Below are 23356 nucleotides of genomic sequence, written 5' to 3' on the forward strand. Positions count from 1 at the left end.
GCATCGTGGCACGGGAATGATGCCATGTGCAGGTCCCTGGCACAGGCGTGCTCCCCTTTGCAAGAGAAAAAAATAATAACAAGACTAACACGTTGCGATCCTCCCTTTGATGCACCTTGTCTTTACTGCAGCAAGGTCTGTGTTTGATGTTTAAATTATTTGTATCATAAAGTCACTATAGTGAGGGAGGGCTGAGCTGGACCCACTGCAGGCAGCTCTCCAGGACAACTTGGCTTCTGCACTGCCCGGCCCAGCCTCACGGCTGATGCTGCAGTGGATGTTGGCAGTCTGGCTGCAGGTTCTATCTGCTGCTGGTTTCTTGAGTGGGTTTTTTCAAATGGATCCCTCTCCTTCCAAGGCAATTTGGCTCGATATTTATTTACTCTGGAGCCAGGCTGCCCTGTGAGATTTTACTCTGCTCCAGACAAGGCTGTGGAGAGCAGGAGAGGTGACCTGCACAGCATCACCTCCCCGTCTGCTTCCCACAGGAGTGGTGTCAGTGCATGCCAAGGAAGAAGAAGTAGTCATTTGTTTTAAAGCAATGACTACATTTCCCTCAAACATCCAAGGAGAGGGTGTGGAAAGGCTTCTTGGAGCAAGTCCCGACAGACACTTTTGCAATGTTAAATGCAGGATCATGCTGGAAGGAGAATAAGGATCAGCAAACAGTGTCCTGTCTGCTTCAGCTGAATGTACTTTTCCACAGGGTTTCCTCCTTCCTCCACTTCAATTCTTTTCCAGAGCCTTTCAACTTCATCTGTTCCTCCCCATTGGACAAAAAATGGAGGGGAAGGGGAAGAACACCAGCCCTTAGTCCCCCTTTTCCACACCCAAAATCCACAGAACAAGCACCAGCCCGTGGGTGCAGACACCAGATCTTGCACCCAGCTGCTGCGGCATCACACTCTACCCTGTGCCCGGGGCTGCAAACCCTGCACCTGATGCATGCCAGAGGTGTACTCCATGCGTGCCAAAACTGCACCTGATGCATGCTGACGCCACACCCACTGCACACCAGGCAGCTGTGCTGGCAAGGACCAAGCCACAGGGGCTCAGACCCACCGAGCAGCATCTGACCAAGAACATGCGTTCTCTCAAGAAGCACCATCCCCAGGGTGAGATGCCTCTCTTGAAACATCGCTGGAGACACTCTCTCGAGACACAAGACAGACCACCCGGGGGTGCTGAGAGGCAGCGCCCGGGGACCAGTGCCTGGCTCCCAGTGTGACTCACATCCCGGCCAGCAGCTGATGTCAGTGCCCGGAGAACAGAAGCCCTCTCTGTGGCTCCAGCAGCATGAAAAGGAGGTTTCTGTGCCACGCAAGGTTGCTCACTGGAGGGACACTTGTGCTTTAACCCCCTCCTGACAACAGCACATTGGCCTCTAGTAACCTCGATCCTGGGTTGGGAGAACTGCAGGGTTTGCAAGTTCCCACAGGACACTCGCACACCCAGCCCTCTGCTAAATCCTCTGTGATTATAACTTCTCCAGACCAGGGCTGGTTTTTTGGTGCATCTATACAGCACCAAGAGCACCGAGTGCAATCTAAGCCTAATGTTCTCACATATCCTTGAAATTCAAAAACACGATTACGCTCCCTCGAAATGCAAACACGGATGAGGTTTGCATCCTTTTCAGAGAGGGCTCGAGCCACACCACCACTTAGCCTGTCCTGCCACATGCCTCTCCACCATGCTCCCTGCAGCTCCAACAACCACGATGGATGCATCAGCAGAGCTTGCGCAGCACCAAGCTCATGGCAGGCTGCAAAATTCAGTCAAGAAGCCAGATTCCCCTGGTGTGGTCCCTGCTCACCACAGGCTGCAGTGCCAAATCATTTTACGCTCTGGGACATTGAGACAGCGCAGAGATCCATGCCAAAGAGGGAGGTGCAGCATCTCTAGGCTCCTCGTTCAGATACAAATCCAGGTGCCTTCCGCAGGCACTTTTCACCTCTGGCTCCCCCAGGATGCAAGCACAAACTGCAAAGGGGGATCAGTGCCAAGCAGAGGAATTGCTTGTAATTTCAGCTGGGGAGAGTGAAAATGCAGCTAGGTTTTGGGACTGAGCAGACAAGATTTTACAGACAAGGGCAGGATCAAGCATGGGGATTTGTAACACAATTTTGCTGACATCCAGTTCAATTTGGTTCAGCCAAATAGCAGAACTGGCTGCTGGGAATTTACTGGAAACTGTGATTTAACAGAAGGCACCAGTGATGCAATCCCAGGGTACACACCAAGTACCAGCACACACTGCAGGGAACTGGTGTCACTACTTCCTACCACAAAACATCTCCTCATCCATGTCCAAATCTCTGCCTCACAAAAGCCTAAATGAATTTACAACAAAATACCAGGTTACCCTGATTTTTGCTGATTTTTAGCTGCACTACTATTATTTTTTTATTTGCATCTCTAGGTCTACGAGGTACCTGCTTACAGGGAGGGTAGAGAGGGGCTAAGACAGGAGCGCCAAAAAGCACCTCACAGTGAGGGATGCTCCACAGATCTCACACCAGCCACATCTTCCCGTCGCACACCGCAGCCCTGCATCGCGAAAACAAGCACTTCCCACCAAAGGGAGACGGGAGCAGAAAATGCCAGAGCTTCTCTCAAAGCACAGTGCTAATACTTGTGCCTTTCAAGTATCAGAAAAGGACTTAATCCATTTTACAACCAGCATCAGATAACAGTGACATTAAAAAGCAGTCGGAGCAAAGCACCAACTCCTCTTTGAGGCTACTAAGTAGAAATAAATTAACTGATTTCTTCATATTGAAAAGTCCTCTCTACAGAGTAAGATCAAGGCCTGCTACAGCTTTTGACAGCTCTGTTTGCCCATCAGCTATGTGTGCATTGAGGTTAAATAGAGATTTACACCCACAGGAACTCCTGAAAAACTCAGACCTTTAGGTCGAGATTACAGAGGTAGCCAGCGTTTGCAGAAGTTCAACTCAAAAAATGTCAAAAGAGCCAGTTATAATTAGGCTGCTTCTAAACTTCTATATATGGTGTAAATCAAGAGGCAAGTCACTGGCATTATGGGAAATGTGCCAGCAAAAAAACAGAATGAGGGGAAAATAAACTATTTGTATGGTACTATTCACTTTACAGACACATAATGCTGGCTGGGCTTTAAAGGCACCTTATAATTTTGTAGCATTATGTGGCTTTAAAACCTTTATTCTGGTATTCGGAGTCTAATGTAACTTAATGTTTATAGAGTGACATTTTAAATCTCACTGCTCTCACCAGAAATGCCTCCAGGGCCATCACTAGGTTTTGGGGAAGGCTTTGGGTACATCAGTACAAACTATTGCAACTGCTCTGCAGAGATTTCTCCACAGCCGAAAACACCGAACAGGTAGCGGAGATTATAAACTGATTTTTCTTAACAAAGTGCCTATGGCCCAATTAAAAAACTGCTCTGAGGTGCTATTGCAAAGCCTGTCGCATCAATCAGCAGATCTGCTCCGGGACTGAACGTTCGTGGGAGCTGCCCCTGGGTTTGTGCCGCAGCCCCTTGAACAAAGGGCAGGCAGAGCGACGGCGCCGTGTCAACACTAAAGGCTATTTTTATCACAAGGAAATGTTGTAAGCTCATAGGAGGCTGGGGGAAGGAAGAGAAGGTGGAAGGGGAAAAAAAAAAATAAATGCTGAAGTATTTATATACCTTGTCAGGTCATGTAAGAGAGGCGGTGCATTGCCCCACACTGTCGCCACGTACACCCACCCTCACAACTGCAGCCACAGCACGGAAACGATGGGAGATTATTTCAGACACACACCAAACCCAAGCCAGTCAAATACCCCTCACCCCTCCAACAGTCAGCGAGACGCTCCTGCCCATACCGGCGCACCCCGAGCTGGGCAGGTGACCTTGTTTGGTGCCACCACACCCTCCTACACCACACACCGGCGCCTGGTCAAAGCCTGGTGAGTTGGTGCTGGTAAGTTTAGAAATGGTTGCTTTTATCAACTGGTTTCTCTTATTGCACTCATGAGCTTAGTTTCCTAAGGAACCAAAACCTATGTGAGCATTGTCCGTGTCCATCTCCTGCTCTGGCTTTTCAGCATCTTGGACAATGTCAGCCAGATGTAGCTCCCCATAACTGCTAAACGCTCCACTTTATCTTGCTTATAAAGCAATGCAATAATTTACATGGTTAAAAGTCATTCCTGCCTTTTTGCAGCACCACCCCCGTAGCCTGCTTTTACCTTGCACTGAACTGTACTGCCACCCTGCTCCTGCTTGTACAGTGCTTAGCGCAGCATCACCTTGACCACCCGCAGATCTTCACCTGGGAAAAGCCAGGAGAACTTCCCTGGAGTTGGTGGAAATATAAACAGGAACAGCAGCCAAGGATGTGGGCTGCATTTGCGGAAAAAAACAACAGTGAACTTCATGTTGGTCTACATGAGAGAAGTCAAGCTGGCAGCTGGCTACCGTCCTGACCACACACATGAGCTGGCTCAAACCTTTCCCAGTGCTAAAAGCAGCTCTTGATGTAGCTGCTAATGCCTTTGCAAGAATAGAGCTTTGATTCGACTGTTTTACTTAACGTGCTTGTCTCATCAGCAGTTCAAGGATGCTACAGGGAGCACCTACGGCACTTGTTCCCACTTCCAAGGAGGTTTCACACAACAACTTTGTATCTCCCACATTGTTGCTCCCACCGAACCATTTCATCAGGTGTCACTAGGGCTTGCATCTCACTACCCATGGCCCTGAACAGACACGTTACAGATGGCTTTTCTTAAGCCAGCATCACTTTTTATTTCACTTCAACCATGCTAAAACTAGGGACTGGACACTTCTCACATCAGCAATTTGACCTTCCGAAAATGTCTATGTACTTTTTTCCTTGTCTACAGGTGAAAAGTGAAGAAATAGTAAGTTTGTTAATCCTCAATTGCATTTGAAGCTGTTAATTCACTGAAGTTGGTCATTTCCTGTAATTTTTTCTGATGAAGAAGGACAAAAAGCATTTTGGGGAGGTATTTCCCAATCACCTCTCCTTTGCCGCAGTGCCGAGTGGCTGCGACCCTGCAGTCTCCCACCTCCTTCCTTACCTCTGCGCTCTCAGTCTCTCTTTTTGCAAACAACCACAGCTCAGAAGACATCGCCTGGACCCGGCCACCCACCACCCCAGCAACACCATGTGACTGCACCTCCTCTCCCCCACCCACCGCCAGGTTTTACTGGGCGTTTGCAAAGCAAAGGGGACGGTTCCGGTATGGCTTCATGCTCCCTCCTGCACGAGCATCTCCTTAAAGACTACGTGCATTAAGGGATTAGCAAATAACATCAGAAGCCCTCAAGCCGATGCTTTATTTCTCTGCTCTGGTTGCCTGGCACACCCCTCCTCATGCTACAGGCTGTCTGATGTGCAACAAAACATGTGCCCTTTCAGGTTGCCGTTAGCACTGGTTTGTTCTCCGGTGCTGCTCCCTGCTAGTTAGCTGAAGTGAGGTATCAGACAGCAGAGGACAAGGTCTGTCAGTTAAAATAATTGGGTTTTAACTGCAGTGCTGCTGACTGCTTTGTCTGATCAGGCCCAAAATAAACTGCATTACATCACTGTAGGTCAGACTCAACTAATAAGGGTATCTTTTCACACCGAGAAAGAACGTATTTCTGTCCCATGTGTTTTCTCTAGTGCTTTGCAGTCAGAGCTCCTTCCAACTGTGCAAGTGCAGGGGAAAATTAATTCAGGCTGCTGCCCAAATTATGCAAGAGCCACATGGAATGGAAAGTGCATATTAACAGATTTTACTATTTTAGGGTATTCTTTCATGTCTCATAATTTATTTTGCTATCATATTTGCAGACAAATACCAAATAACATATAAGCCAAGTAATCAGACAGAAGAGAGTACAAATGGGAACCTTCACACAAATGCTACGCTCTATAACTACCTGGTTGAACCTAGAGCTCACGTGAATAATGACAGTAAGATCTAGTCCTCAGCACTATAAATACAGGAATACAAGCCAACAGAGTCTAAAGCCCTGATCATCTCTGACTTGGCTAATATGCACAAAATCTTGCCTATACCTCCTAGATTTCTCAGTTGCTCCAATGGAAGCTCTCAGGCCATCTAAGGTTGCAGTAACACCACATTATCTCACTCTTCAGCCCAACACACCACCCCACCCAACTACATAACCACCAATCAAACAATCCAAGACTCCTCAAACTTCCACACTGAAGGATACGGTTTAAACCTTCTGCTGGTGTAAATCTGAATTCCTCCACCATTTTTATGGGACAATTTACATCAGCTAAGGAGCTCCAAGCTCCCATGACTGAAGAATAAAAGCAGCGATGCTTGTTGGCACTTACTATCCTTCTCCCTTGCAAACGATGCATTCCCATGCTGAATGCCTTTGGGAACCAAATGTCTCGACATGAAAGATACTCACCTGCTGTGAGCCTGGGAAAACCCCTGTTCCCCAGTTCTACTGCAAGGGGAATCATACTGGCATGCAGAGCTGGTAGTGGCACTTTTTATCACCCTACTGTGGATCTTCTGTCCCTGACCCCTCTTCCACCACCTGATAAATTAACAGCAATAGTCTTGACTGGCCCATTAGTAGGAAACACAAGAAGGCAGCACTCACAGCAAAACTGCTACAAGCAACCCTTGGTGATGCTGTTGTTTGTGCCCAGTTTACCCTGAGCTTTGCTGGAAAGCACGTACACCCCAATTTAAGAGTATATAAATCATTGCTGAACTACCTCAGACAATGCTTCCAAGGAAAGGGTGGCAAGTGCTTTTGCACAGCCCAGCATCTCTGCCTGCTGCCGGAGACACTCATCAGCCCTCTTGGACTGCACCAGCCTCCTCCATCCCCCCGAGAGGTGCTTTCACGGTTGAAATTAAGCCATTTTCCCTGACAAGCATTACGAGATTAAACGCCTGGTGTTAAGAGCTCTCCCACTTCATTTGCTAATATTAAAGCAAAGACCCGAAGAGGTGTTATCCCTGCTCACAGGTCCTCCCGAGCTGGGCTTCAGCTCGCCCCAGGGCACCAACTCCTCCCGGCATCCGGGGACATGGGTCCATCAGGAGCCAAAGCCAAGTTCACAGGAGCAAGTAACCCCCTTTTGCTCTCTCTTGTCCACACACACGTCCCATTCTCTCATCTGTGGCCTGAGATGCATTAGAGTAGTTGCACCTTGACCAGTTTACAATATTATAGTGCTCTAGCCCTGCAAACACTGTTTCCTTTCCCTTCCCCCACATCTCCCTTGGTTAAAAGGAATCAAAAGCAACCAATGAATTAGTTTGCAGCAGGATTTTTTGGAAGCATTGCTGTTACTGCTGCCTATAAACAACAAGGCAAAATGTCCAAACTTCATAAAATTGATCAAAATCTTAATATAAACTATCAAACCTTTCAATTGCCCTCGAGCTCCAGATCCAGACTTTGATGGCAATCACCACTATCTTCCATTTCTAGGAGAATTCAGCACCCGTGCCCCATTAAACTCAGTTAAAAGGGATAATTAGCTGAAGACTGACAGTAATTTAGCTAGTTCATTTCTCAGATGGGATAAAGCCTACCTGAAACACATTAATGCAAGGGTCTTAAAAGTGCTATTATTCTGTGCAACAAACGTATCGCTAGAGGAAGGGACGTGGACCACTGTGTTAATCGGGATTGCTGGCATGTAAATAATGCTTTGCTTCATAAAGTCTGGCTATTATGCAGCTCTCATACGACAGCTGAATTAAGAGCTCAAATGTATAACAGGGTGTATCTAAGAATCGATAGCGGATCACCAAAACATTTAATCACTGTTTCACTGATCTCCCTGCACTATCTGAACTCAAACCGACTCCTCGCACTAAAATCAATGGCACTAATATACCCATTAACGACGGCTCTTTCGGAGGAATGAAACCATCAGAGTTTGAAAAACTAACTGGGGGCAGAGGAGTTGAAAGCTGTGAATAGGGCACGGGGCTTGTGCTCCAAGGCTTCCTGAGGCAGCAAGAAACGCTCCAAATAGTCCCTTATAGGAATTCCCACTGCAATCTTCTAATCAAGGCTGTGACTACACCTGTAACAGCACATCCCTGAGAGGGGACATCAGAGGCAGGGACTGAACCAAGACCCACGGATCTACAGTCACAGCTCCTCTCCGAGGTAAGCTCAGCATTGCCCACAGCAGGATTTCTGCACGCCCAAAGGGTCTTTGTTCCCCAGTTCTGGTTCTGTGACCTCGTATCGCTCTGTACCTCACAAGACAGACGTTTCCTATTGGTTCGGGGGGTGTGCAAGCCCTTTTGGGGCAGCTTTTTATCCATACTCTTCTTTTATTTATACTCTTTATTCTTCATTTATACTCTTCTTTTTATTTATACTCCTCAACAGCAGCTGAAGAGCTTGCCATGTCCTCCCGCCAGGCTTCGCTGCATGACTATCTCAGCCCTGACCTGAACGTCTGACACTCCTGTCCCAAGACTTATTTCCCCTAAGTCCGTCAGTTTGGCTGTGATAGCTTCTGCTTGGCATCTACAGGCTCCAGACAGTTTCTCCCCAAAGGATTTTCTGAAAGACACCAAATTTCTGACCGGGGTTTCGTCAGGCTGCCTGGAAAAGGATGTTGCTCAAAACTATTCAAAGATAGGATTTTCTTATTTTTTTACTCAATTATTGAACAAATATCAGAATGCAAAATTGCCCCTGGGATTGCAAAATGGAATTAAATCTTCCAACAAATATGAGAAAATGGATACTGATGTCTCTATTAGCAACAAAATGTTCCATGCTTAGAAACTGGTAATCTAACACCTCTCCAGGGAATTTAGAGTGGTGAGAAAAATGGTCTAGGACAGCATTAGAACAAAAGAGACATATACATACATTCAAGTGAGACACAAACTGGATGTGGGGTGGGCAGGAGGGCGTCCTCGTGCTGGTCCCACCTCGGTGCATACACAGGCAGTTCAGGAGGTCGTTAGTGGAAAGCCCAGATCCTCCACGGATCCCTGCAGCACTGAGTCCAGCATGATCAGGCACAGGAGGTCCACCCCACACAGGTCACATCCTCCAAGCCGCTGCTGTGGCCACCGAGCTGAACTGACCCCTTCAAGCAGCAAGAAGGGCAGAGCTGGGACCTGTGGTGTGGCTGAGGTTCTTCTGCAAGCACCAAGCTCCAGCGTGTCCTGCAGGGCTCACGGACGGCGTGATTCAGACAGTTTTGATGGCACCGGTTTGTATCAGCTGGGCAAACCGGTGGTCCAGCACCATGTATGACACAATGACAAAACTTCTGCATTTCATGCAAGTGATACAAGAAGCGTCCCAACGCACACAGGAGCATCTCTGATAGAGACATGGTTTAGTGGGGGACTCAGTAACGGTAGGTTAACGATTGGAATTGATGATCTTAAGGGTCTTTTTCAACCCAACTGATTCTATGATTTTGGGATCTCCAATGTTCTGCTTTTCTACAGGACACAGGATTTTCCCTGGGCTCCCTTCTCAAGCCACAGCCTAGGAAACAACCGACCCCGGGTCTAACAGCCCAAGAGCAGAGAACAGCAAGCTGCATCATGCAGTCCAGAAGAAGGAGCATCTTTTGGCAAGGGGTGAAGTACAGGCGTGCAGCCATACCTGGGGGTTGTTACGGTTTGGCAAAAGAAAAAGTTGGCGCTGCAAGTTTGGCGTGTCCTCAGCTTTGTTTTGCTGTTATACCAACCTGGTCATCTTTAGGAGGAATGACCTGGCCAAAGCTCCCCTACTCTCCAGAAGAATCAACAAATGATATCCCAGTTGCACAGGTCAGTGTGACCCCTACACTGGATTTAAATTGTCTCAAAGACAATTTACAACCTAAAGGCATTCATACACAACCTACGAGATGCCCACCAGCCTGCCTTCCCTGCCCCTCCTTCTCCTGAGGGCACTGCTCATTTAAAATGGCTTAACCAGCTCTCTTCTATTCTGCATCCAATTGGCTTTTGAACTTCAGAGAGGAGAAAACCCTATCGCTTCACCATGCGGTTAAATATTATGCAGCCACGTTACTGACGAACACCTACGAAATACACTGCTAAAATAAAGTCGCATTTGAACTCTTCCTACAATATTTTTCAGAGAGCTCAGAACATGCTGCCCTCCTTCCCACATGGCAGTGAAGCACCTACTTCACTTTAACCAGGCACATGCTCTTCTTGGAGTCAAAAGGACTAACCATGTGCTTAAAATTATGCATTTGCCTGAAGTACCTAGTTGGATCCAAGCTTTTATACCTACAAGTTGCACAGCATAAATTAGAAACATTATTCCTGGGTGAACACTACACATGTGTTGGCAGATATGTTCCAAAAATTATTTGTGAAATCAAACTATTTATTGTTGCTAGAATGCATCCAACTGTAGCAGACCGCTTTGAAAATCTAAACCAAAAACGTGCACAACGTACTGTTTATGAATATGGATACCCTACACACACTATGTGCATGCCTCATGTATACTAAATAGCAGAGCAGAAATGCTCTAACCATAAATTGAGGATATATAAGATTTTAATTGTGGTTTCCATAGGAGCAAACTGCTGGACCTACCTGCTTATTATTAGTCTAGAAAAGCAGCATGAAAACAACATTTTAACCTTTCATCTGTAACATGTTCTTTGCTAACAGAATTATCCCAGAGTCATCCAAGTATATAGCTGGTGTCAACTACTTCACATGTAGAATAAACTAAATGTCACTTACATATAGCAAAGAAATACACGGTCGAGCCCTGCATCTCTTCGAATCCTGCCCTTCTGCAAGAAAATCATCCAATCCACTGCCCTACTAAACCGTCCCGTCGCAAGGCCACCGTTGCTCTGCCCATCGTGCTGGCAGTGCCCAAATGAGCTCCATCACACCCGTTGCGTCTTTGCAATTGCAAAGCGGTTGTTATACTACAAGGAGACCAGGTCCCACTGACAACACCTGAAGTATTATGGAAAGACAATAAAAGAGATCTGGGAAGAGGACGGGATCTACCACACTTGTCTGCTATTAACCAAACCATGCTAATAATCCTACTTCACCTTTGCAAAGGAAAAGTCATCTTGATGAGACACACACCCTTATCTCCGCCCCAATCCAGCTTCATGTCTCCCACTACCAGAAATTTTATCTGATTTGCTCTTGGTGAACAGACCACGGAAATCAACAGAAAGACTCTTGATAACTCACTTATTTCCATCAGGTATGAAAAATCCAAATATTCCAAATCAAATAAAGGGAATGCCAGGCAGGACCTTTCCCAAAAGACGGCGCTCTCTCCTCTCACTTAGTGACATATGAGCAATAACCAATATAGAGAACATAGAGACAAAAAAAAAAATGGAAATACTGGACATCATAAAACTTATCTGCCAAAAGTGTCTTTTGTTACCTGCAGAATAAGGCTCCTGCTTCTCACTGTGAATGAACTCTTTTCGCTCGTATTTGGCTCTGATCCACTGTTCCCGTAGCAGTCTGGACAAAAAAAATACAGAGAAAAGGAAACATGGTTCAAGATATACTAAGGAAAAATCCAGAACCATTAATTCTTCAGTCAAAATACGAGTGTGATTTAAAAGTCTTCGAAAAATTGCATTGTACAGTCTAGAGTCAAGAGTTTCTTCTGCTGGACAGCAATAAATCGTTTCTTTGTATAGCCAATTTTACTGGAAATTTATTTAATAAAATTTACAGATTTAGCAAAGAGGCCATTCCCACCCACCCAATAAGCCTCTGTAGAAAATTCTCACGGTATATGAACAATTTTAAATCTAATTTCTTCAGACTACATTGTTCAGTACATAGGATCCGTAAACAAAAGAACAAACAAACTGCATACAAAATAAAAATCTTGCCCTGAAGCTATCAAAATGAAAGCAGAAATTGGGTATGCCTCGCACATGATGGGCTTTTGGCAGTCGAAGCTGCAGAAATATTGTCTCCTTACTGCTCATGGACAGCTGTTCAAAAAAATGTGATGTGTCAGGTGAAAATTATACTTGTAAGGACAAGGGGAAGCCCAGTCCAAGGATGGGTCATACTTGTGACTCGGTGAACTCAGAGTTTGCTTCTCCATTAAACTAGGAACGACAAGAATTCCAATGAGAGGTGACCTCTTCAAAATGAAAGGTACATAGGACAGTCATACCCCAGGTCCTAGCCAACATCTTGGAAGAAACTCGGTGGTGAAAAATGAAAAAGCCTCAAAACGCCCAGGAGAACGTGGCTGGGTGAGGATGCAAGGGCCCAAACACCAGAGGGTGCTGAGAACCCACCTGGCAGAGCTCTTCCAAACTCAAGTACTTCCAAGTGCTTTCTCAGCTCTGCCAGGCTTTTCCACTTTTCACACTCCGGTTCCTTCCAAAGGATATATTATACACCAAGACCTTAACTTCCAGAACAGGAAAAAATACCCCAAAGATCATAAATATTTTTTTTGCAATTTGATTTTAGGATGAATGGTGCAATTAATGGAGTAGTTTAGTTCTAGAATACACTAGAAATTACTTCAAACCATTTTTAACTGCACTTAGTTCTTAATTGTCCTAGAACCTTAAATAGCTCAAGCAGGCAGAAATCACACTCAGAAATAAAGGCACGCGTCATCCCAGCTTCACAGCAGACATTTCCAAGTGGCCTACACTGATGACAGCAAAAGGTTCCCCAGCATTGGGCATGCTCTGTAAAACTCATCACATTTCAATGCATCGACTTCTCCGCCAATGAAAACTGTTGATATGCTCAATTATGTGGGGTTTTTTTTGCTGACTACACAAACACAATGCTATCTTCTCAGCAGACACATTGCAGAAAAAGTGCTCAAAGAAGGTAAGTATAATAATATGGCTTATGAAAATACATCTGCAGGTACAGCAAACACACTCATCAAAACTGGAAGACACTATTCAACAAGAACTGTGGCCATAATCGGTTTCCTGCCAGTAAAGGAGGAAATAATTACATATATTTTGTCCCACACTTTACTTAATCTCCTTGGTTGGGGCAGCAGCCTTCTCCCACAAGGCTCAGGGAGCACCATAGCTTCCCTGCACCCAAAACTCAACTGTCAGCTTCTGCTGTAACAGAAATAATGCACCAACTCCGCCTTTCCCCCTTCTGTTCCTGTTTTCATGGCTGATCTTTACTTGTTACACACACATCTGCAAGTTTGACTGCGAACTCTGAAGATGAACACCCATCTCCCTTCTGCTGTCACCCTGTGCCACGTGCTGGCTTGGGCACAGTCCATCCTCTGTTCATCTCAGGAGGTTCAGATGCATCTTGTAGAAGTGTTCAAGGGGACTGTGCTGGGTCAAGCAAGGTGCTCGTTCTGGATCCGATATATCCACAGCACGGTAGCCTGCAAGTGCAGAAGGCTGACAATCCAAAAGGTAGCATGTAATTGCCCATTTCCATACTTCTGCACACTTCAACAAAGCTGCCAAAATTTAAGCGTCATATAATTTCTCTGAAAGTCAGCCTTCCAGTATGAGTGTTTAAATACAGCGTAAATTAAGGCTTGTGTGTGGCAGTGGAAGAAGCCCTCTTGCTGTACGATGCAAACTATGGATAGGGTCTGCCGGTCTCACACCATAGGGAACATCGCTCTGCAGGGAGTTATTTCCCGTGATCAACAGCCGTGGTTCAATATCTTCTCAGCTTTTGTGCAAGTCAGCACAAATTGGGTGGCCATCAAGGATACCAAAGGGGTAGACTGAGAAGCTGCAAAACGCTCTTGATAACCTCTCCCAGTATTTGGGTGTGAGTGGCTCTGATGCAGCTCCCCCAGGAGACAGGACTCCAGCCATGCCACTTTCCCAGCAACCACTTTCTGACCTTTCACGTGGCCTTACACCCTTTCCTCATCATCATGAACCCAGGCTCTTTTAGCAATAATTTCCCAAAAGAAAAGACACACCAAGAGGAGGCCACCGTTAGGACAACTCATTGCAATGCCAGTAGCTGCAGCTTTTGCTCCAGTGGTTATTTATAGAAAGCAGAACTCCAGCAAAAGAGGCTGCACCAGTCTCTCATGGACCGGTGGCAATCCTGCCATGAAAAGCTGCTTTTGAGTCTGGCGTTAAGCCCTAGTCTCACTGGCACATCTTGGTTGAATTTAACCAGGAGCAGAAATTTTTCCTAGTATCTATGGGATCAGTACGAGGGAGGCAAGACTGGAATAAATTGCCCAGAGATGTTGCCCCCTCCCTGGAGGTGTTCAAGGCCAAGTTGGACAGAGCCTTGAGTAGCCTGATCTAGTTGAGAGGTGTCCCTGCCCATGACAGGGAGGTTGGACTAGATGATCTCTAAGGCCCCTTCCAGCCTAGGCCATTCTATGATTCTACGAAATATACCATCCTATGAGGCAGGGACTGCCCAGAGTCCCTCAAGCCGTACAGTCTTCTCCACTGTTGTCAATGGACTTCAGTCCTGATCTCAATTTCAAGTATTCTTTTCAGGGGCCTTTTAAAGATCTGTTGTTGTGTTTTAGTTGTAATGTACTTTTCCTGAGGTGAATATGGATGTAAATAACCCAGCACAGATGTCCAATGCTGAATTCAGGACCCTCCATCCAAATCCTCCCTTTGATTTTAACCGGAGTTCTGTGAACAGAAAGGACTGCAGCAACAGCCTTGTGGTATTTTACTGCATTTCTGGTTATGGGATAATGTAGAAAATACACCATTTGTGTTCATTAGAAAAACATAAGTGCATCATTCCTAAACTGTGGAGATGCACAGCTTTCAGGATCAATTCCAAAAGCTTTATCAGCCCACCTAACGTCTGGCATGCTTCTACTTAGAGGGAATGCGCCATTTTTTTTTGGCAATTAGAACACAAAGGTCCTTGTAATTATCAAGTTAAAAAACTGGGAGCAAAGGGGAAAGAATAACAAAACCCAAAACCCTGAAAAATTAAACCCTAAGGAAAAAAATAAGTTTCCAACAGAATAAGGGAAAAGTTATCCCTTGAATGGGCTAGGACTGGGCTGCGCTGGGGAGGCAGCAGGTCCAGAAGCCAAAAAAGCACCAACATCAATAGATCAAGAGCTCCAAATCTCATTTCAGGTACTTGTTTGCCTCCCTGGCCACCCACATGAAAAGAAGCGCTCTCTGTCAAAGGACCAGCAAGGAAGGTTTCAGAAGAAGCCCGTGGAGCAATTTTATCTCAGTCCCACACACTCAAAGCCTTTCACTTGCAGCAAAACACAGCATGGAGAAAGCTGTTCAAGCAGTTTAATATCAAAGCGTGGCTGCATGGCTTCACTGCACTTTGGAGGAGCACCAGCCAGCCAAATTTACAGTCTCTCTCTAATTCATTGCTACCTAAGACCCTCAGCTGGACTGGCTTTCCTAAGATGTACTAGAGTGCAGATGCCACGGATGCTGTGTGGCTGCTATGGCTTTTTGGAGACATACGGCAGACAAGAAGCCTCAGCCAGAGAAGAAAGTGGCCCAAAAGTCACCAAACATGACCCACTACCACCTTCTGACTTCATCCATGCAAGCCACCAAGTCCAATAAAGACAAAAGAAGTGAATGTCATCCAGGAACGCCATTTCCAAACCCCAAATTTGTGGCTTCTGGGATTTGTCAGAGGTTTTTCCAGAAAATAAACCAAGCTGCTCTCCACAGGCAGCTCTGTGGATGCAGCTACGCCAAGTTCCTGTCAAACAACTGTTTTAATGAAATTTTAAGTCCGAGTCCAAATTTTTGCTCAGACCGCAAGGAGAGCCACTGCAGCGTAGACTGAAAGCCTGTCTAGCTTCACACTCTGCCTCCGCATCTTTTCCCAGCTGGTAAGTCCTCGCTGTAAGGAATTGCTTTTAAATGGCTTTGTGGAGGTGTGGGACAGCTGGGGGGCTTCTGCCAGGTGCTCTGAGCATCACCCTGGCTTGCAGAGCCCCAGGAGCGGTGTGCCATCCACCCTTCCCCAGACCCGTGGCCAACAACAAGCTTCTGGAGGAGAGCAAAGAGACAGGGTTTATAGCTATTGAGGCATAAAAATCTTGCATTATGGATTCAAAGTTGTTAAAGCTGAATTTGAGTATGCAAAATCACAACATGCTCAATTAAAATGCTAACTGGTTCCTTTTGCGTTTGGGTGTTTTACACACACGGTCCAGTTCACCACAATGCTTTTTTCAGAATGGTTAAGCACAAATTAAAAACACATAGGAAGCAGCCCATGTCGGCACTATCTTAACCTTGTAGCAATTTCCTTTGGAAATTAAAGGAATCAATATGAATTAACAGGCTTACAAACTAAGAACAAAGAGAAAACGAACGACAAAGAGAGAAGACCTCACAGCCGGCTGGGACTGAAGGAGTGGGCAGATCTCAGGCACTCGGCTGATGGCCCAGCAATGCTCTGGCAGAAAACTCTTGAGCACCCAGTTTGAGCCAGCACAGGAGACTCCACCACTTGGGAACTGATGAGCAGCCACTCCGAAAGCCCACACTGCAGCACCATGAGCTAGGTGTAAAATCTGAAGACCCTTATTAATAAGTAGGAGCATGAGCAAAACACTCAACTTTACCTCTCTGGTCATTAAGCACTAAAGAAATTTATAGATAAAGTACCAGCAAAAGGAGGTGACAGAGGAAGAGGAAACTGGGTGGGAAGTCTGCATCCTTGACCATCATTATGCCCCATGCATGGGAGAAGAGGCCAGGCTAACCTTCGGACACCAGACTAAGGTGGCAGGCTTGGTAGCTCCTCTACCAGACGAGGCAAACTTTAAGCAGTATGGTAGGGGAAAAAAAAAAAAAAAAGCAGGGATTTACTACGCAATTTTCTCTTTGCACAATTTAATTGTACCTTAATACAACAAGACACTTCTGGTAACAGCTGTTCTTCAGATGACGATAGAGATGACTCCTCGATATGTGAGCCCTTCTGGGATATATTCCCTCTCGGACCGACATCTCATCTTGTTCCAGATTAAGAAAACCATCCAGTACAACCCATGCCATTTCATTCTGCCTCATTTTTCCTACCAAGGTACTCAAATGTACTGTCAGTCAGTATATTTAGGTGTTCTGCATAAGGAGCAGATGTAGCTCCCACTTCTCCAAGCACAGAGAGATGAGCAGAGCAACACGCTGCAGCTCATACGCAATTCTGCAGAACGATGCTCTGTGTTCCCAAATCAGGCAAAAAGGCAACAGAAAATGTCATGTGAAGTGCTGGGCAGAGACGTGGATGTACTTCCAGTACTGGAAAAGCCCAGTCTCCATCTTCTTCCATCAGTTTCCAGTCAAGCATATGACTGAACAAAGCCTTTTCCCTTTGCTTGTACTCAAAAGCAATGCTACCTGTGTTGCTCACTGGTGATTCGAAACTCAGCCTCTTGCCTGCAGTGAATCTGCCCTAGAAAACGCTGTTTTACAGCTCTCCATCAGCTGCCATGGCGTACAAAGCTGGGCCACGACCACTTATGACCATCCAAAGAGTGGTTTTGTGGTTTAAGTCCCTCACCCAAGGCTCTTTGGGCCAACATGGTGGTGGTTGGAACATCTGAGATTCATTTCAGCCTCAGGGACTCCCCAGTGGTATGGACGCTGGCTGCTCTGCTCACTGCTCCTGACACATGGGCCAAGTTGCTGGCAGAGAGAAGAGAGGACAGAAGGGGATTTTTTTGTTTGTTTCTTGGTTGGCTATTCTGCCTGTGCACAGCTGGCAAATTTTCCCTGGGCAATTCCCAAGTACCCCTCCAACTTCTCTAACCTTTGCCAAGTGTCTGACAGAGCTAAGAAGCTCTGGAGGTTTCTGGAGGATGCAGAAGCCAGATGCAGCAGGCAAACACCACGTATTTCCCAAGGAGTCAAACACAACATTGTAGGCAAGAAGAAAAAAGAGCAAGTCAGTACGGCAGCATTTCTCTCTTGCTCCAAACTTTGCAACTCTTAAAACAACCAAAGTAGAGGGATTCCATTAGTATCATTAATTAAGAAGATTCAAATAAACACACAGCCTGTCCCTTTTATGGCTCGTATGTTAGCATCCTGCCGTGCCGAGTCAGAGGGCAGCTCCCACCAAACTTGCCCAGCCGCTGCAGCCAGCCAGCAGGGGTTGTCATAATCGGAAGCACCAAAACGTCTTGATGCTGCAGAACACGGGTCATAGAATCATAGAATGGCCTAGATTGGAAGGGACCTTAGAGATCATTTAATCCAATCTCCCTGTCATGGGCAGGGAAGCCACCTCAGCGCACAAGGGCACGGTGCCAGCGCTGGATGGAGGTGTCATCCATCGCGACGCTACCCAGAGCTGCAAGCTGGGAACAGCTATTGCAGTGACTGGATTGCAGCGAGGTGGGGAGAAAGCTAAATATATACCCCTTTAAAAAGCAGCACTCTCCTGCTCTTGTTTAGCATGTTGAAAGGCACAGAGAGCTTCTAACTAGAGAAAAAAAATACAGCCTAGCACATCACCCTCGAAACATTCCCAACAGGCACCGTACCCAGAGCTGCCTATACTGCAGCATCAGAAGGAGATCTGTTACTGCAAGAGGTCGCATCTACCCCAACGCACCCTGCAAAGACCCAGCAGTACAGGTCTGGAGAACACCTACACGAGCAGAGCTCCAGGCTCAGTTCAGAAATCACGGCATGCCAACTGAAAATTGCCTCAGGGCAAAACAGACACAAATTGGGAGCACAAAAGGGCCAGAAATCGGTTTTCCAGCTGCTCACAGCCTTACCTCATCCTCCTAGTCAACTAATAAATAAACAAACCAACCAACCAAAAAGAAACACCACCACAAAAAAAAACCCAACCTCTTAACTCTCACCCCCCTGTTTCTCTCAGGTTATAAGCCCAGCGATGTGCCTCTCCGTCAGGCATTGCCCTGGTGCCACTGGCCAAGTGCCAGCTCGGTGCCCCCGTGCTTGCCGGCAGCTTGGCCCGGGCTGTGGCTGGAGCTCAGCTCCACAAAGCTCCCCAGAGTGCAACTGCACTGCAGGATGGAGGAAGAAAAATACCACAGAAGAGAAGCCTGAGCTCTAGTATCAAAGGAAGCCAAAACAACCAAGCGCAGAACCAGCCACAGACTGTTCTGCCAGTCTGACAGCAGAAGGAATGAAAATGCCTGTGGTCTCTAAGCAGCCTGAGCTGCGGGCGAGCTTTCGAGCTTTCACTCTCCCTCAGCTTGACCCATGCAAGGAGAGCTGGGTGGGATCTGCACGCAGATCTCGGGATGCCCCAAGCTGTTGAGGGACCTGCCCCACTTCCAGCAGGGCTCCCCCAGCACCAACTCTGCACCCCCTTAGGCAGGGACAAGAACAAGGACTTTGCTCCTGAACAACTCAAACACCAAAGAGGTTCCTGTCCTGTAAGGACAAAACAGCAGCTGAAGGTGGAGTGCAATACCTATTTGCACAGGAAGATGCAAGAAGCAGCTGATGTGCAGGGATGAGAAGGACGCAAGGGGCAAGGAAAGCCCCACAGCGATGGCGAGACAAGCATCATAAAACTCTGGCCTCCAAATCCTGCAGTATCAGGATATATCTGTCCCTAGGCTGCCAGCTCTGCTGATCAGGAGACACAGAAGTGGGATTTTGTGCATGGAGATGGATGGGTCAACAATACGTCCAGAGGAAGAAGAAAAGAAGGAAGCCTGGTCTGTATTAGATGGAGGAACAGCAGGTCCTTCTCTCTCTCTGCCTCAGGCTAAAACCAACCAAACAAAAAAGGTCACTTTGTGAAGCTGTTTTTCTGAAATGAAGAAAAAAAGAAAAAAATACCCACAAAAAAACCCCACCCCAAAACAACAGCAGTGCCATGTTCAGCTGCATTTGCAGCATCTCCTCCTCCCCTGGACCTGCAGGACTGCTCCAGCTGGAAGCTTCTCCTTGGGCTCCCTTCCAAGGGCATTCCAGCAACAGGAAACCTAAGAGGCTCACACTTTTTTTTCCTGGAAAAAAGTAATCCTAGCAAGATAATCACAACACCCTCGAAACACACCCTTCTACAATGCACAGTGGTTCGTGAATCCTCTGATAATTTCTGTACTTGTACGAACCATGGAAGCCACCACCAGAAGCCATTTTAGATCATACCCAGTGTCTGGGAACATTGCATAAATGGAGGGGTTTTTTATTGTCAGGCTAGACAGTGCCACTCACACTTGTGCTTTCCTGGATTTAGCATTTGAGCACCGTCAAACAGGGGATAATGGATGCCTCACTAGGATAAATCACAGGCACAACAGATGTCCTCTTCTGACTTTACTATAAAAGAATTTTTACATGATGTAGGAAGACAATAAATCTTTTTTTAATAGTTCTTACAAGATTACAAGTACAGATAAAGTCACTTTGAGGATGATCATAGGTATTCATGAACACTTTGACCCCACTTTTGGTCCAATTTCAGCTTTGGGGAACACCACAGAATCTTCTTACCCAACGGCTAACATCTCACCTGGGAAACCCTACAAACCCTTCCAGTACTGTTTTGGGCTTGAATATATCGTTCCAGGGCTCAGAGGCTTGCATGCCGCTGTCACACCACTGTCACCTCCCTCTGCAACTAGTGACACCCAGTTAAATCAGTGACACTAGGAGGGATGTCAGGGAACAGCATCCATCCGTTTGCTAAGGCTAAAGTACTGGCTCTGGAAATTAAGCCCTCCAGACCTTCTGGAAAGACCCATTTCACAAAGATACAAACCCTCCTTGGTACTCTGCGGAACTGGACCCTAAAAACCAATTTCAGTTCATCTTCTTGCTCCCTGGATGTTGCAGCACGAGCCGGCTGCTCAGCCTGCCTGGCCTACAACCTACATGGGGAGGTTTATGCTGTGTGGGAGACAATAGCTTTTCACTTGCCTTCACAGAGGAGATTATTTGTCATTTAGGAAAAAAAAAAAAAAAAGAAAAGAAAATCCACCACCTCGGCACTAAACCGCAGCATTTTTGCATTACAAGTAACCTAACATCTCATGGAGCACATAAGCAAGCTCTGTTTTGATGCAGAAGGGCTATTTGAAAAGGCAGAGGAAATCAACGGGTAGGAAATGGCATTTCTGTAGCCTTAGAAACTTGGAAGAGTCTGGGGAACAGACAAACTATTGACTTCCCTGCATCATCTCAACTGTACTTATTAAATAAGATCCCACATGTAGTATAAACTCTACCATATGCGTGCAGAAGAAAAAAGATTTTTCAGGGCCTTTCATAAATGAAACCTCCACTGTGGCTAAAAAAAAAAGTATCCATGCTAAAACTAAAACATTACAGAGGCTGCAGCTGCACAAACAAATAAACGTTGTTTACCAGCAAAGGTATTTACTTACTGACAGTCAAGAAACGTTGGCTTGTAATAAAACGGTGGCATTTTAGATTCGTATTTTGCTTTTGCTACATTGTTTCCATTCGAGGCCATAAACTGTAAAGAGAGAAAAAATTTTAAAAAAATAAAATGTCAATGGTTTTGCCATCTTTTGCTTCTAAAGAGCAATAAAACTATCGGGATGGGGCCTCTATTCACTTACTGAGAGGTTTCCCCAGGACTGGGCACAGAAGGGATGCTGTAAAGACTGTGCCTGCAAACCAGGGTTCAGAAATTAATATTGATTATTAGTAGCAAGGCTCCGCCAGCTGGGGACAAGTCCATGTCCCAGTCACACATGCTCAATCCCCACTGGTCCCCACGGGAGGAGAGGGCAGCACACGGTGGCATTTCCCACTCGCAGGCAAGGGATGAGATGGCTCCCAGGGAATCCCAGCACAGGAATTAGGCAACCAGACAGCAAAATCTGACACTAACTTTAATCTCCACAAGTCACAGCTCCAGTAAAGTAACAGTCTCTGACAACGTGTTTTTTTCTTTGGATCACATCCCTTGTTCCAAAAGAATAATTTTATTTTTGCAAAGCCAGGTCAGCAATCTCAGAGAGGAGCCTGAAGTACTAAATAAATACATAAATAAAAATCCTATCTGCTCTGACAATCCTCCTGTCTTTCTGTTCTCATACACAAATGGCTAGTTGATAGCTTGGCAAACAAAAGCATGTATTTTTATTTAATGAAAGTCACTTCATAAATGTAAAAAAATCACATTCTTTTCCAGGTAGTCATGCTAAATACATTTTGTCTTGTATCAAATGCCAAGCATACAAGCATAACAAGCAGCTACACTTTTTCTTTTAATTTTTTCCCCCAAGTACTTTTTCCATTATTTTCATACTTTTGAGCCTCTGAATTTTACGCATTCAATCTGTTCTAAAAAAAAAAAAAAAAAAAAATTACCGGGGCATCCAGTTTTTCTTAAAAAAAAAAAAAAAAAAATATCAGGGAAGGGAGAATCCATGCAACACAAAGGCCTGTTTTTTCCATAAAGCACATGACTCCACGAGCTGTGGCTTTCAGAATAACCTCAAATTTATAACATACAAGATAAAGATGAATGACTGGTTGTACTCTTCATGCCTTTGAAGACACCAGTATTCAAAGCAGGTTTCCTGGGTAGGCTTGCCTTTAGCAATATCACCCAAATCTAGGCAGGTGTGCGGCATAAATAGAGAGAATCTGTACTGTGAGGGTTCAGTTCAAGATGCGAGTTTAAGAGTCTTCAACGCTAAGCGGAACAAAGCTAGAAATAGCTGAGCTGGGCAGGGGTGGTAGACCAGAGATCTAGTCTACCATCTGGTCTAGGCTAGAGGTAATGTAAACCAGAAGAGAATTCATTTAAAATTTGTAATTTATGTGCACACTATTTCACTGACATTTTTATGGAGTGGGGGAAACCCTCACGACTTCTTCATGAAATGGCTATTTCATTTTTAAGTCAGCATCATGGACCTCATTCCCACACTCGGGGATTACCTAGGCATGATGTCTGAAATCACGTTTGTCATGGCATCTTTAGAAAGGACTCTGTTTTACAGCTGCACTGGTAAAACAGCAAACGCAGCCTCACTGGTACTTCAAGCCTGATGTGCACATACCTCCACTTGAGCATCATCCCAGTCATCCAGACGGACCGACTTCACTTTGCTGACTTGGGGAATATTGCGATGGATTCCCGAACAATTCAAGCAGATGAAGATCCCTAGGCTATGGGATGCCCAGTCTGGGTCTGAAAACAAGCAGCAAAGAGAGAATTGCACTTGACTGGTCTATCAGGCTCAGCACAGGAAGAAGGAGAGAGGGAGCAGAACAGGGCATGGCAGGGGGGTTCAGGACTCACCAGGTCTGGGTCCCCTGATTTTAAATGCATCAAATAAAAATACAAGCAAATAAAAGGTATGTGCTAGTCTATACTGATAGTAATACAAATTAAACTAACAATTAACAGATATGCAATCTCAAGTGCAGCTGTTATC

At 45.8% G+C, this 23356-nt stretch overlaps 1 protein-coding gene across 1 annotated transcript in view; it reads right to left on the reverse strand.

Moving 5' to 3' along the window:
* LOC104278400 (arf-GAP with dual PH domain-containing protein 1-like) overlaps window positions 1–23109 on the reverse strand; it is a gene marked incomplete at both ends in the record, with an annotated part of 36239 nt that extends 13130 nt beyond the window's left edge. Inside the window, 3 exons of the mRNA XM_009875357.1 lie at window positions 11444–11499; window positions 21326–21417; window positions 22979–23109. Of these exons, the coding sequence (XP_009873659.1) occupies window positions 11444–11499; window positions 21326–21417; window positions 22979–23109 (279 nt within the window). The remainder of the gene's footprint in view (window positions 1–11443; window positions 11500–21325; window positions 21418–22978) is intronic.
* Between the last annotated feature and the right edge of the window lie 247 nt (window positions 23110–23356).

The sequence above is a fragment of the Apaloderma vittatum genome, unplaced genomic scaffold (genome assembly GCF_000703405.1).
Source record: "Apaloderma vittatum isolate BGI_N311 unplaced genomic scaffold, ASM70340v1 scaffold37008, whole genome shotgun sequence".
Lineage (NCBI taxonomy): Eukaryota > Metazoa > Chordata > Aves > Trogoniformes > Trogonidae > Apaloderma > Apaloderma vittatum.